A 16,075-nucleotide genomic window follows, 5' to 3' on the forward strand; every position below is an offset into this window, starting at 1 on the left:
AAGTAATTTCAGTCGGTGGGGAAGCTTTTGATAATGGTTTTGGACCAAACTATTGAAGGACATTGAAGGACAGCAGGCTCAACCACAAGGGGATTTTTTTATGCAATATGGGGAAATATGACAATCGTAAGATGTTGGAGAGAAAGAGAAGGTTTTTTTCTTTGTTGAGTTGAAGGGCCTGAAAAAATAAGGTCATGGGTCAGAAGAAGTTTCTCATTAGTCCAGAACTGAGAATCCCAAGTGAGGAAGGATTTGCTGCTGCAAACCTGCAGGAGGGCAGATTGGCTGTGATGTGGGGGTGCAGATTCTAACCACAGTTATTAATGCTCTGGGAAGAGACGAGTCAGGTTTTTCTGTGGAAGTACAGCAGCTCAGTTGGGTTTAGGCCGAGCTTGAGGTTGCGGGCAGACATCCAGTTGGAGATGTCAACCAGAGATGCACGCCTCAACCTGAGTATCAGGAAGGAAAAGAGAGGCAGAGTTGAGTGCCAGGGAGTTGGCAAAATGTAGGAAATGATGTGATTAGAAAGCAGATCAGGTCAGATACGTTCTTTATGATAAATGATGAGTTCAGTTGGACATTTAGGATGGAAGCACAAATCCAGAGATCCTCCTGGTGGCTTGTGTGTTGGAGTCTGGTGGTTGACAGAAAAAATGTAGGTAAATGAAGCAGTTTAAAGGTTCAACATGCAGCATAACTCATGTATTTGCTTTCTTGTGGAGAGTTAGATGAGAAGATTGATTTGACTCCCGACTATGTCAACAAAGCACTGAGAAGCTTGGATTACAACACACACACACGCACACACACACACACGGAAAGTGACTTCATTCTCTGCTCAGGTAGACTTTACTCCTCCATATCTTTACATAGCAAATAATTGTTTGCTGCTATATTAATGCTCTGAATGTCAAATAGAGAACATTTAACTATGTGTGCTGACAGGATCAAGAGCAGCTTGAAGCCAAATCATTTGCACTTGGTTCACAATGATGACACTGACGGAGGAGACAATGATATCAGTGTCTAAAGTTTTAACACATCCTTGTGTGTAATGCTTATGTAATGGTGGACAGCTGCTTCAGTAAACACGGTCAGAGGGGGATTAACCTTTGGCCTTAAAACATTCAGAATGAAGCAACAGCCACATTGTTTTACTAGAATCACAATCAGAATCCAGTTTATTGCCAAGTAGGTCTTCACAAACAAGGAATTTACCTTGGTGTATTGGTGCATAGACAAGAAATATAAATATAGAATAGAAAAATTACAATAAAAATATTCAAAAATATGTAAAATGCAACTGTTGAAAAAGGAAAGAGCTGGGCAGGAATGTGCATAACTATATTCTTGCAGTTGTGCAAAGGTTCTCCTAAGATCCACCACCATCTCCACTGTCTAAAGATCTCCCACCTGTAGGTGGACTCATCCACAGCAGAGGTGAGTCCAATGAGGGTGGGGACGTCAATGAACTTCAGGAGCTTGACGAACTGGTGACTAGAGGTGAAGATGTTGGTGTACAGGGAGAAAAGCAGATGGGAAAGGACGCAGCCTTGAGGGGAATCGGTGCTGATGGTCAGAGACGTTTTTCCCAAGCTTCACATGCTGCTTCCTGTCAGACAGGAAGTCTGTGATCCACCTGCAGGTAGAGTCAGACATGTGCAGCTGGGAGGCAGCGCTAAAGACCATAAACAGGATCCTGGCGTAGGTTCCTGAGGAGTCCAGGTCCTGGAGGATGAGATGGAGTTGACTGCGTTGTCTACAGACCTGTTGGCTCTGTGGGAAAACTGCAGGGGTCCAGGAAAGGACGCTCAAAAGACTTCATAACCTCAGAGGTCAGGGCGACGGGTCTGTAGTCGTTAATTCCTGTGATCCTTGTTTTTCTGGGGATGGGGATGATGGTGGAGATATTTCAGCAGGCTACGTGGCATGTCTCTAGTGTTGCCAAATGCTAATCATTAAGTTTGTCTTTCTTTGATTCCCCCGCAGCGCCTTTAATTACACTCTTGTCTGATGACCTGATGCTACTAAAATGTTAATTGATGTACTTTGTTGCCACATGGCAATAATAAGCGATAACAGAGCGGCGGCTGCTCGTGAACATCACAGATTTGATGCACTGGTTAACATTTTAACACCATAAAAAGTTCTGTGAATACTTCCTGTATTGGCTCATGGTTTTGGGCGGAGGAATGGCCAAACTATTGAAGGACAGGCAGCCATGCAGTCTGGGAGAATAGGACAATTGGGAGAAGTTGGAAACAAAGAGAACAAAGGGCCTGAAAAGATTAGGTTGGAAACCTGGGTCAGTAGAAGTTTATTAGTCCAGACCTATGAATCCCACATAAATAAGTACATTTTGTACTGTGTACTTCAGAATATTGAGAGACAGGGAAATGAAACATACTGTGAGTCTACTTCATATTCAACATAGACTGTATAAGTGGACGTTGTCACAGTAACGCCACCCATTGGTTTGTGGACTGCCGTTTTGAAGCCTCGAGTTCGGCATTTTGGCCGTCACCATCTTGGTTCTTTGCAACCAGAAATGACACAAGAGGTTGGAGGTAAGCACAACCAAACGCTGAATAAGACATTTTTAGGCAACCAAAAAAGTTATAATTAACTTTCATGAACTGAAAACACACTCTGAAAGGGTTAAAGTTGTAAGACAAAAACACGGACAACTCCCAGACCAGACAACGCCGTGGTAACGACCTGTCAATCACAAGGTAGCCACGCCCTAAAGCATACCCTGCTTTATGGTCTATTTGACTCTAAATGGGACCATCATTTACTAAATGAACATCATGCTGTATTGAAGAAGACTTGAAACTAGCGATTGAGACCATAAACTCATGTTTACTGAGGAAATAAATCAAGTGAGAAGTAGGCTCATTTCCCTAAAGGCCTTGGCTTCACTTTTCAGACCCGAAGGTTGCCTACTGATATTCACAGATGCTGTTTCAAGATCAGTTTTCTCTGAATACTGGAAGCATCTATATTATATTAATTAATTATTAATATCTATATTCTTATCAGTGTGCTGCAGAAGTTGAATAAAATTAATAAAAAACATGGATGTTGATTTGGTACGCTGAATGTTTTAGCAAAATGTACTGTCAAATATGGCTGACTAATGCCAGAATGCCAATAACCCAAACAGAGGATACAAGTAAAGCGTTTTCTAATAATATAAACATAATAAGTTTATAATAAGAGTGCTTCAATTGCTCTCTGTGATTATCTAAAGTTTTGCGGTTTCTGGGTTTCCATCAGAGGCATGTGCTGTCCTGTTCTTACCCATCACCCCCTGCAGCAGCTAAAGGGCTTCAAACCTGCACCGTCCCGTCTCCAAACTCCTGACAGACAAGAACACCAACCTTTAATACACAGCTAAAATCATAAAATGAGCACAGAAAACCACCGTTTTTGTTACAGACTACTTTGATTTGGACTTCACACAGATCCTCAGCAGACACATCTAGTAGATGAAGATAATTTAGGGTTTATTTTGGATAACATACGACATGTAGGAGCAACACCCGTTGTGGTCAATTTGTGGTTTTAGATAAGTGGATTAAATTATAATAGAGAGAACTTCTGGTAAATCAATCAAACATATAAGTATTAATTAGACAAGATCTTTCAACAGCCTCGTCAAAAAAGCAGAAGAGATGTTAAACATAACTGTGTCACAGTCATCCCTATAATGTGAACCAGACAATGACCCATAGCAAACAAGCAGGATGTAGATTGTTGGCAAACGTCTCAGTCTAATCCTTTTCAGATTCAGCCGCCAATGCTGTGAAACCAACAAAGTTATATCATCAGATTGAATATTTTGTTAATTCAAACAGTTTTAAGCAGTAAAACCCAAAGTCCTCTTCAAAACTAAAGCAGGAATGCTCTTTTTCCCTTGGAGGGCCAAAACTGGAACTTAATGGCAGGCCACGGGCCAAAAGCATACACCTACAGTGTTGTTAAGATGCAAAATGGTACTAGGATCTTTTAGCTTTTACACAGTTAACCCCTTAAAACCCACCTGTTGAATACAATCAGGCTCATTTCCAGTCACACCCAATTTATTTAATTCCATTTTAGGGACCCCAGTATGCAGAATTATTCAAATACACCATTTTAGAATAGGCGAACATAACACATTTATACTGCATTAAAAAAGCTGCATGTGATTATCATAAAGTGGGCATGTCTGTAAAGGGGAGACTCGTGGGTATCCATAGAACCCATTTTCATTTACATATCTTGAGGTCAGAGGTCAAGGAACCCCTTTGAAAATGGCAATGACAGTTTTTCCCATCGCCAAAACCTTTGAGCGTTATTTAGCCTCCTTCCCGACAAGCTAGACCTGGTTGGTACCGATGGATTCATTAGGTTTCCTAGTTTCATATGATACCAGTATCTTCACTCTAGCTTTAAAACAGCCTGCTACAGCCTGAGAGACAGTAAAGTTGGTCGGATTGCCGGCAATCCTGCAGGTCTTTTAATTAAAAAAGCAATTGCTAGAAACATCTGGCGGGCCAAATCGAACCTTATGGTGGGACAACTTTGGCCCGTGGGCCCCACTTTGGGCAATCCTGGACTAAAGTCAGAGCTGTTCCTTTTAGTCCTTTTTGTGAGAAAGGCCCCAAAACAACTGCGATGCAAAACACAACATGTCGTCTTTCCATTTTCGGTCCACCTGTTGCTGCTCTCTTCACCACTGATCACCTCTACAATGATCCAAACCCAACACTGATTTTTAGTTTTACTAAAAGAATTTACAGTTTTACAGGAAATCAAAAACAGCACTTTGGAGTTTGGCGAAATAAACTGAAGTGAATATTTAAAAAAATAATTTTAAAAAAGCAAAACAAAACACTTCACAAGTCTAGCCTGAATAGAGATGCTTTTATGATTTACTTGTGCTGTCTTGTGTGAGCTGAGGAATGAAATACTTAAATTATGTGAATATAAAACTCAAACCCTCTATTGGGTAATAGTGTAAATGTTTGTCCATTAATATCACTGTTCACTGCTGGAGATCCAGCCACAGCCTCCAGATCCACAGAGCAGCGTTATCCTCCATGAATAAATTACTGTATAGGACCATTATTTCAGTTCATTGCATGTCCAAACTGTTCGGTCTTAGTTTGAATCCTCAATCCTCCGGAAAACTGCGAGGAAATTCTTCCCTCCGTTTCTCTGCACTTTCTTCCCTTCCTCCGTACAGGTCCCCAAACGACTTATGATGACATCCCCAACCTGTCAAAAGAAGAGTGATCACATTAAAAGGATGTGGTGGCAGAAGAACTCACCTCAACTAATTTATTTTATTTAATTTGTGGCAGAGCTTTTTCACATTAGTCATGATTCCATTCAATTGTCAAGCAAACTTTTGAAATATCGCAAAAAAAGAAATGTGAATTTGGCGCGTTCCCATCAACTGGTTTGGAGCTAATAAACTCTGCTATAGCGTAGTTTGGTCAGAAGTTGCCGCTATAGGCTACACATGGCTGTAATACACCAGTAAACAGGGTAGAAGAAGTAGAGATACAGTAGAGCCAAGTTGCCTTGACCATCTAACCCATGCACGAGAGAAAAATGGAGCAAAATCTTCAGGAATTTGTTTCAATTGGGCAAGTTTTAATTGTTCTTTCGTAAAAAGTGACTAAATTTAAAGCTTCAGTAGGCAGAATATTTTCGGCATTTTTGGGCAAAAACTCCATAATTACCTTTCAGCACATTGTAATTCAAGTGTTCTGAGAGAAAACTAGACTTCTGCACCTCCACATGGCTCTGTTTTCAGGCTTTAGAAAATGTAGCCCGTGACGGGAGACTTTGACCAAACACAGGTCATTTCAGAGAGAGAGCGTTCCTATTGAGCAATCCTATTGGCTGTACTCCGGTGCTTGGTATTACTTCAGCAGATTTCGACATGGCTGCCAGGTCACAAACTTTCTCATTTTACAGCTAAACAGTACACTAAAAGATGTTTCTGAAAACATTTGAGGAGAGAAATAGGCATTACAGTAACAGAATATTGATTCATATTTGATCAGCGCTGCCTAGTTTGACCGTTTGATCGGAGTTCGCGAGTGATTGACAGCCGCTCAGAGACGGCAGGCTCCGGCTCAGCTCTGACTGGTTGTTTTCCTACAGTCTGTGTAATCCTGCAGATGCCATTAGGAGCACCGGAGGACACAGAGGCACATGATTGTTTTTCAGATTACCTGTCTCATGCACTACTGTCACGATATAGTGACCATTTTATAAAAAATAACTTTCTTTTAATCATATATTTGCTCCATTTCTACCCACTGCAGGTTTGTTTTACCACCATTCTCACTCTTATTCTGTCATTAATGTAAATATGACTAACTTTTTAAAGGAATTACCACATTTTGGGAAATACTTATTTTTTTTTCTTGCTGAGTGTTTGACAAGAAAATTGATTACATGTCTGTACAGAGAGAGAGTGGCATCAATCTTCTCCTCTAACTCTTAACATAGCAAATAAACAGATTTCAAACTTTTCCTCTATACACGGTTTGTTTGTTTGTTTGTTTCTGCTTTAACAAATACGTAACACAACAACACTAGCTAATTTCTGCCATTTATCTGGTGTGACTTCAAGGTTAACAATGAGGCTATTCAGGTTTTTCTGTTCTTCCCTTTTTACTGACATGGTGTAAATGAAGCATAGGCCAGGCCAATCAGCTGATGGCTGTAGTTTAGCTTCATATTTATGAGAGTGATATCATTTTTTTCTTATCAAACTAAGAATGTGAAAAAGCGAAAACGTTGAACTATTCCTTCACAGAATTTCAGATCATGAGTTTGACCTCTCTTCCAGGGATGTAAAGCTCCACATCTACGTACCAGTTCTCCGTCGGGGACACGTGTGAACAGTGGATGTTCAGTGAAGTGCTTCACCATCCAGAGGTGCACCTCCTCCACATCTGTAATGGTATACACCAAACCCTGACGTGCCCAGACAAACACAGGGAGGTTATTAACACAGTTCTGGGAAAAATATGTTAACCAAGCTTCTCAGGTGACTAAACACACATCTATTTATCAAATCACTAATTCAACCCACGGCATTAATCAAAAAAAAATAATACATCACTGATTTCATCTGTTTTAATCTTTCCTTTTAAACATCGTCCAACATTTCAGCATCAGAGTGAAGCGGTTTCGTCACCTCTGGAGAGCAATGGTCCTCGCTGAAAGAGGTAAAAATAACCTACAGACAACACAGAGGTTAATCACCTATGTCACTGCAGTTTACTTTGGACGCTGGACAGATAACATTACTAGAACAGGGATTTCTTAGAAAACTCAGCGATGACACAGATTTCCACACAAAGTGCATGTCGGCAGATTCCGCACATAATATGGGTTTCGTTTCAGAGAAGGAGGAGGAGTATGAGAGGCTGTGTGCCTGCACAGATTCATGTTAACCACACTGTTTCAGGTGTACTCGGATTCAAAAGATATTCATTAATGAACAATAGACTTAATTTTTTAATAGAGGTTAATTTTGGAATGAAATTGCCTCTTTAAATGAGCATTTTCTTGACAGCCTCCCCACCCACCAACATATGGCTGCATGCCAACGCCTAAGGCCCTTGTAGAGCTTGCTTACACACACACACACACACACACACATATACACAACACGTGCATGCACGAATGCATCAATGCACACGCGGACACACACGAGGAAAAACGATAAAGGCCAAATTTAGACACAAGCCCTCCATTGTTCCCAGCAACCTCCATCAGCGCTCTGACTCCAGTGTCCCACCGTTGCTCTGACAGCTCTGACAGGCAGGAGCAGGGTGTGTGCAGACGTCAACCAGCTGCAGGCCACACTGGGCGCTCACATTTTATTTCAGTGAATTCATGGATGTCTGCACACTGCAATCAATTGTCGTTCCACTATTACGGACGTCGGTTTTCAGTGCTATTAAGTCTATGACTGAAATCCAATTCTCCTTCGTTGTGTTGCGGTGGTGGCAAAAGTCTCAGTTGCAGATATTTGAAAACCTCTGGTAACATATACAAAACTACGGTATCTTAATTAAAGCATAAGGCCGGTGATACTACTTTTTATATTGACAACAAATCCCATTAAAAACCCAAAACCATCAATAAATTGGTCCTACTAACAAATATCATCCGTGTAACTAAAGCCTAATACATCTTATTCCTCTGTGCCATAGAGCTCCATTGTTGCTCAAAAATGATTAAAACCACACTGGGAGACATGTTCTTTCATTACGATGAACATGGGCAGTGTCGTTTATTTTGAGTCGATCCCACATACACCGGCCTGCTGCCGTAAATACTCACTACGGTACCAAATTATTCATTAGTCCGCGGCTGAAAAGAGTCCCCAACAAAGCTGCTTTTAGGAAATCATTCAACCATTAAAAATGAAACTACATATTTGTAACTCTGTTTTTAATCACTTCCGTCTTCAGTGGGATTGAATGGGCTTGTGGCTGGATGCCGCCAACAATGTAGGGATGTTGGAAAGTACGAAGAGACGGACCCAATGTACTGAGAAATACCACAAGTAAGTGTGGTTTTCTCTCAGAGATCAAGATAAAATTTCTTGTTTTGTCCAACAAAACAGTCTAAAAGCCAAACGTATTAAATTTACAGAAGCTGAAACCGGTGAATGTTGTTGTTGTTGGAATTTGTACTTGATAAATAACTTAAACAATAATCAAAATTATTAAATTTCTGTTGATTGACTATTCGTTTCAGCACTAGCTGCAACAAGTCTTATTTATGTACATACATACCCCGATTCTCAGCGTGTAGGCGTACTCTGCCAACAATGTTGGACTTATAATCCTCCACTTGTGCTTGGTCTTCTTAAAGTGAGGGTCGGGGAAGAGGAAGAACATCTTGCTGAGCTGAAACACACAAAAAGAGGGTCAGAAACAGTAACGGAAGCACAGAATAAACTAGAGTTACCGCCTCATGGTTGTGTGCCTCCGCCAACCAGTCAAGTTGCAGTTTACATCCATGTCTGTCCACAATGTCATCACTTCATCATTTTATCCTGTTAGACATTTGTGTGAAATTGTCATAATTAGCAAATTAATTATTGAGTTATGGCCAAAAGCGCGTTTTGTGAGCTCACAGTGACCTTTGACCACCAAAGTCAGTTCATCCTTGAATCCAAGTGGACTTTTTTTGCCAAATTTGAAGAAATTCCTTCAAGGTGTACCTGAGATATCACGTTATGGGACGGACAACCTGAAAACATAACGCCGGCGTGGAGGCATAAAAAATAAACTGTTCTTCTATTTTTATCTTGTGTGGGAAATACATCAAGTAATGACTACAGTTTAAAAGGTTTTATTCTTATCTATGAGTGGAAATGATGATTATCATCACTTAAATGTGCCCTCCATTATATGTTGTGGTTGATTTTTAAACACCGCTGATTGCAAAGCTGGAATTTCCCTCTTTGAATTTATTTCCCCCCATAAAGTTCCCCGTCTCTCCGTCTTTGACAAGTGAAGGCTCCATTGATATCAGTCTGGCTGATACATTAAAAACAATTCCAGTAACTTTTTATTAGTTAAAATAAATAATGTCAGGTAGAGACAGAAAGATGTGAGGATAATCACCGGGGACGGCTGCAGCCTCAGGGGCAGCTTCGGTGATGAAGGAAGGCGGAAAACCATAACCTATTTTTGGTTACAAAATATACTAAGAAAAAGAAAAAAGGGTATTTTAGGTCTTTAGAATATCCCGTTGAAACACTCAAAACACATCATGCATGTGAGAAGGATTGGGACTAGATTTGGAGCACTAGTCTGGGTGGTCGTCTTTTATTTCACCGACAGTTTTGTTCTTATCACGAGCGACGTAGTCAATTAATACTAAAGCAAGCTGCAGCTGGAAACACGTTGGTCCCAGGTAAATGAATGCGAGTCAAGAGATGAGCACAATGAGTTGAAGGGAGTGCCACTGTCTGCAAAACAAAGCACCTTAATATGGAGCCAACACAAACCTCTCTTTCAGGCAGAGTTCCTCTGAAACATTTCCAAACTCAGCTTGGCAACAGGCCTTAACTCAGGCTGTAGAAATAATAGCCATATTATTTCTAATTACCTGAAATAGCATATTAAAATAATGATAAAAAATGTAATCAATGAATGTGTTTTTAAATGAAACATCTGTATAATTTGTATTTCATAAATGTGTCAGCATTACTCTCCTGTGTTCATTTCTTCGTTTATACTCGCTCAGGGCATCTGAGGTGAGGTCTTTTCCCCCCGGGTACCTAAATTTACCCTGGTACACTAAGCCCGCTGCATAATCTAATGCGACTTTCAACAAGTCATAGATTACCACAGCTAATTGGAACGGATAAATGCACTGCTCAGCAGCCTTGCGTGTCAGTCAAGGACCCCATTGTTGTGAAATCCTGGATTTAATGAGCAATCCGTATAAATTCATTCAGTCCATATGTTGAACATGAGGAAAGTAATTATTCGTCGGGAGAAACGAGCATATTCTTATTACCTTGGCAGCGCTGGAACAGACTGTCAGCTTTAGTTTGAGGTCGTTAGAGGCCACGGTGGATACGCTGCTACAAAATCGCAGGCCTTTAGTTAGTATATGAGCTCCACTTCAGTCCCAATGAACATCATATGTGTTATTTCTATTTATTACACGGCTTTGTTGAATACTCGATTCACAGCGTTCTACGGTTTGTTATTTTCGTATAATATGTCGGACTCCGGCGGACTGTTTTTGTGTCAAATTATTGATTTCTTAAGTAAGTAGCAGTGTAATAAGCAGGGTAATTTACATCTAGCGGGTCATTGTTGTGAAATAACCCCCTTCATGACAATGTTTTGCGTCGGGGTGCCGCATCGTCCTGTCGGGGTTTATTTCACATGCTGTACATTATCCCTTACATAAAGCATCAGTCCATCAAGTTTAAAAAAATGCACCACCAGTTGTATCTAACCAGTAGGGTTGGGCGTCTGGACGAATATATCAGCTGAGTACATTGGCGGTTGTTATTTTTGGCCGATGTTGGTCATTTTATTTTGTTGATTTAATGATCCGCCTCAGACGAATGAGAGACGCTCAGCCACTACTCTGGCAGACAGAGAGACAGCGGGAGAAAACAACGTGCAGAGCCAGCAGATTTTCACATATATCTCTGTGAATTACAGGTTTGTTTTGACCAAACCACAGTCGGCGTTTGTTGGAACAGTGGAAAGACTAACCATGACGGGTTTTGGTGAGTTTTATTTTGTTTCTGTCGAGTTCGAATGCGTGGTTCACGATGCCCTGCCGCTTGAAAAGCTGATCTCCCAGCTGAAACTACGGCCATGCAGAATACCCATACTATAACATACTATTTAGTATGCCAGAAAAAGATTTAGTATGTCCCGATAAGTATGTCAAATGCAGTATTCCAAAATTACCGGGATGTCCTACTACATCTAGTCGCATTTTGCATTATGCAAGTCAGCATGCTTTTCCGGCTAGTCTGACCCACAATCCTCTGTCTATGAGTAAGAGGGTCAAAGTTCAAGGCACAAAGTCATGAAGAAGTAGTCTGTCCCAATTGTGTGCATACGTTATGCAACAGTACGTCATTTGTATGGGCAGCTGCAGTATGTATTAAAAGTAAAAAGAAAAAGGATGTGATTTGGAACGCACCCCTTAGTTTGTAGAGATGTGCCAGTATGGCGTTTTTACTATATACCGTGGTCAAACATACTGATGGTAACAATACTGCCAACAATCTCCATTACTGTCATTACCGTGACATAAGCTAGTCGACCTACTGAAGTGCTGCTACTTTATGGGTGCTGAGTTGTGATATTCGGCAGCATTTTGCAAGACTGACAGTTAAAACTTCCTGCTTCAAGATCACACACATTACATTCTCCCTAAGAGGTCAACTTCAACTCTGCCTGTGGTCGTTGTTAGTGGTGACCCTGCAGTCTATGCCGGTAGCACAGAGATGGTGTGCAGATGGGCGAGTGGTGCTACAATAGCGGCTGGTAGGAGCCCAACGTTACTGTGCCGCGGTCCATCACAATATGCCCTTTTCACAGCAGCCACTTTGACATGTCATAAACACAGGTGTAATCAATAGGATTAATTATGGCTCTGCTGTTGTGCATGCTGGCTCACTGGAATGACGATGACACACTAAACAGAATGGGACCATAATTAATGTTATTAATTACACCTGTTTACTCTGCTATGACATGTGTAAACGGCTGCTGTGAAAAGGGCATATTGTGCTATTACGTTCTGTCTTTTAACTGTTAACACTCAGCAGGTGTCGCTGACTGTAAGTTCTGGCTGATAGACTGGTGGCTTGGATCATAAACTCTGACTGTGACAGAACCAAAACAAATATATATATATATATCTTTCTTACTAAAATTAATTTCATGAATTTAACCTCAGGAAGGTTTGAGGACTGGAACATTGCAAAGAAAGTGAACAGACGTGATCGACAGTGTGCAGGACGTTTTGGTTCAACTTTGTTGTTTGGCACAACGACAATAAAAATAAATCAGAAGATGAATGAAAACATGAACGTTTGCATTCATAGAAGACAAGACAAAGAATATATGCTGCATTTAAAGTCATGTTCAGTCTTACATTTTAAACACCCAACCTGCTTTTGTTTCTGGTGTTTTTAGTGTATTTGTTGGCTGCAATATACAGTTACATTTTTTGGTAATGATAATGTCACTATAATTTAGCACTAATAGTAGTATTTTAGGAAAGTTTGATGTTTATCATGATGATACCGTACAAACTATCCATCACTGGATACATTTACACTGTGCTCAGTTAGTTTCCCTATAGCACTGCCAATAAAGTCAGTTATATAGCTGTAACATCAAATCCAGACCGTGTGCTCAACGTTCACACCGGGACCGCTGAGTCGTATTCATTCTGATTGGCCGGATGGTGCAGATTAACTTTTAGTAACCGGACTATATAACCAGACACCTGCAGTGTGACGCAGGTGTTCTTAATGAATGAGCCACTGTTAAACTGCAGGTAAAGACAGCGACTGTGAGGCTCAAGAGCTGGAAGCCAGATGCTGGTGAGAATTTATGTTTCTTTAGTTAATTAAGGGGATTCAAGGTGAATGGAGACTTTAAACGGTCGAGGCCACTTTGAGTTGGGAAGCAGGACAAAGAAAGGAGGGAAGCCGTTCAATGCGGAAAAGTCTTCTGGCTGCAACAAACAGAACTAATGTGTACAGAAGCACAACATTGTTAAAACTAATTTACAAACAAATATATTCTAATGAAAATGTGTTTGAAATCATGTTTTTTCTTGACAAATCTTCCTTCAGTAAAAAAAAATATCAGCTCTGTTAGGATCTCTGTTTTTGTGACTGAATTTGAAGTGACGTTTCTCAACAAGTGAAGCACAGTTTGTGACTTTTATTTTATAATTTTGGAATAAAATTGTAGGAATGTTTGTCAGTCGGATAAACAATTCTAATAAAAACGTACAGTAACACATCTGTAAAATAAAACCTCATACTTGATGAGCTCTAATACTAGGGCTGCACAATTAATCCAAATTGTATCTAAATTGCAATATGGCCTACTGCAAAAGGAAAATAATGAATGTAAATAAAAATTAAAAATAATAATGTAAAAATGATCATTCCCTCTAATGTCATAAATCATATCGCAATATCAGTCAAAATAATCTATTTTTTTTTTTAAATCGTTCAGCCCTATCTAAAACCAATTCAAACAGAAGGATACGGAAAACAAATATCTATATTATTCTTATTTAATTCCATGATTGAAACTGTATTCATACACAGCTGGGCTGAAAATAACGCTTCTGAATGGGGTTGTTTTATGTCGGAAAGAGCCGTGACTGGCTGTTTTTAGGAGAACAAAACGGCAACCTGTCGGGACCAAAAATTCCTGGAGAGAATGTTCATTAGTGAATTAAACATCCCAGCATCTAATCGTCCGAGCCTACCTGTCCTTTAGTGAAGTAGTTGGGGAGGTACTTCATCGCATTGCTGCGAAGGCAGGCGATGTTCTGGTATTTTCCTGTTTCTGAGGCACGCAGGGATCGGATACGATCCTGGACATAATCAGACACTTTCACTCGGATCTCCAGGCCCAGCATGAGCTTGTCTGGGAAAAGTGGAGATAACTCCACTGAGGGTTAAAGACACACAGAGACACGAGAGAAGAGGACATGAGGTCAACACAGAGTAAAACTATGACCTGAGAAAACTGTAGGTGGTCAGATCAGAGATGTAAGTACCTAAAAGCCCCCCATATCCACATCCAATGTCTGCAAACTCAACCCGGGGGCTCTCTTTTTTCTCTGAGGGGTTGCCAGGTAAGATATCTGCATACAGCTGGGACCAGTCCATCTCCTCAGGACACACTGGACTGCGGAGGAAAGAGGAGGTTTTCAATTCAATTACTTGGTAGAGAATAAACATGGAAACACCTGACAGTGTGTTCTGTGGATTATCCAGAGTAACAGGGACAGAAGAGATGCTACAGATTACTTTTTAAATATAACTTTTCATTGTTGTTAGCACCTTGAGCCATCAAACTGTACAACACCTCTTTAGGGAGGGAGGGGGGACAAAGGAGGACGGTCTGCAGGACAGATAATAATGCACTAATGCACTTTCATAGACTAAGTTACTTTTTTAATTCTGCACACCACCACCGCTCTACTCTGCACATTTATAGACTGGTTTTTACTGTATTATACCAATAATGAACAGCTTTATTCTGCACTTTTAAAAACTCTCTAACTCAGTTCTCATCCCACATTATATTCCATATTTGACTTTTCTTAATCCCCTGGTCTCTACTGTATATCTCATATATTTTACTATACAGCTCTATATCACTTTTTGCTCTATATTCATATTTTTTAATAGTCGTGTATCACAGCTGTTACCCTGCACTATATTCAGTCTTAACAGTTTTCTTTATCTCCTTGTATTTTTTTACATCTGGTGTATTTTTTGTACTTTGCACTACTAACTTCTTTTTACTAACATGTTTTGCACTATGGAACTGTGATGCTGGAAATCTCTCTCTCTCTCTCTCTCTCTCTCTCTCTCTCTCTCTCTCTCTCTCTCTCTCTCTCTCTCTCTCTCTCTCTCTCTCTCTCTCTCTCTCTCTCTCTCTCTCTCTCTCTCTCTCTCTCTCTCTCTCTCTCTCTCTCTCTCTCTCTCTCTCTCTCTCTCTCTCTCTCTCTCTCTCTCTCTCTCTCTCTCTCTCTCTCTCTCTCTCTCTCTCTCTCTCTCTCTCTCTCTCTCTCTCTCTCTCTCTCTCTCTCTCTCTCTCTCAAATCCAGCCACTGAAAGCTAATCTTTCTGCATGTCTTCATCTCACCAGAGTTAAATAAGCAACTGCTTGACTTTCTTGTCCTCTTCACTGTATAATGAACCCCCAGCAGAGACTTCATGAGCTCAGTGTGTTGCAGCTACAGCCCAGGTGTGAACAGTGAAGGTAACACATGTGATGATGAATCACTCACTAGTCGAAGGTGTGGTAAGCCATGGGGTTAGAGTGAGCTCTCTGTCGGTAGTAACGCTTCTGAGGCATCGACGAACTCATGATGGATTAATATAGAGACGTTAACTTCCTAAATGTTCAATCTGTCTCCTGATTATGAAGTAAACTCAGTCGGCAGACAGTCACGCTGCTTTCTGCTTAGTTTACAACGGTAGTGAGTCGCGCTGTTTTGACGTCATCACCAGGCGTCTCTTCTCAGGGTTGCCAGGTTTGTTATATTATACACTCTCGAGCTCTCCATCCATCCTGTACATGTGTCTCTCTACCAGCTGCTGTAGGTCAGGGGTCAGCAGCCTTTACTATCAAAAGAGACATTAAAGGGAAAGAAACCCAAAAAATCTGCCTGTAGTCAAAACTTGATCATTGTGATGAAGGTAACACAGTTTATAGTCTAAGTATATAGTTTATCAGTCTAATGCAGTGAGGGCCAAAGAGAAAATGTACTACGGAGTATTAGGGCCACATTGAGG

General features: G+C 40.6%; 1 protein-coding gene across 1 annotated transcript; it reads right to left on the reverse strand.

The window, feature by feature from the left end:
- Window positions 1–4,759: 4,759 nt before the first annotated feature.
- mettl1 (methyltransferase 1, tRNA methylguanosine) lies at window positions 4,760–15,787 on the reverse strand. Its single transcript, XM_074632081.1, has 6 exons — window positions 15,568–15,787; window positions 14,326–14,456; window positions 14,032–14,216; window positions 8,820–8,933; window positions 6,883–6,984; window positions 4,760–5,265 (listed from the first exon to the last, which is right to left on the reverse strand). Exons 1-6 carry the CDS (start codon window positions 15,645–15,647, stop codon window positions 5,149–5,151), a joined length of 729 nt encoding a protein of 242 aa, XP_074488182.1. The 5' UTR covers window positions 15,648–15,787; the 3' UTR covers window positions 4,760–5,148.
- Window positions 15,788–16,075: the final 288 nt, after the last annotated feature.

This window comes from Sebastes fasciatus, chromosome 1 (genome assembly GCF_043250625.1).
Source record: "Sebastes fasciatus isolate fSebFas1 chromosome 1, fSebFas1.pri, whole genome shotgun sequence".
In the NCBI taxonomy this organism is placed as follows: domain Eukaryota; kingdom Metazoa; phylum Chordata; class Actinopteri; order Perciformes; family Sebastidae; genus Sebastes; species Sebastes fasciatus.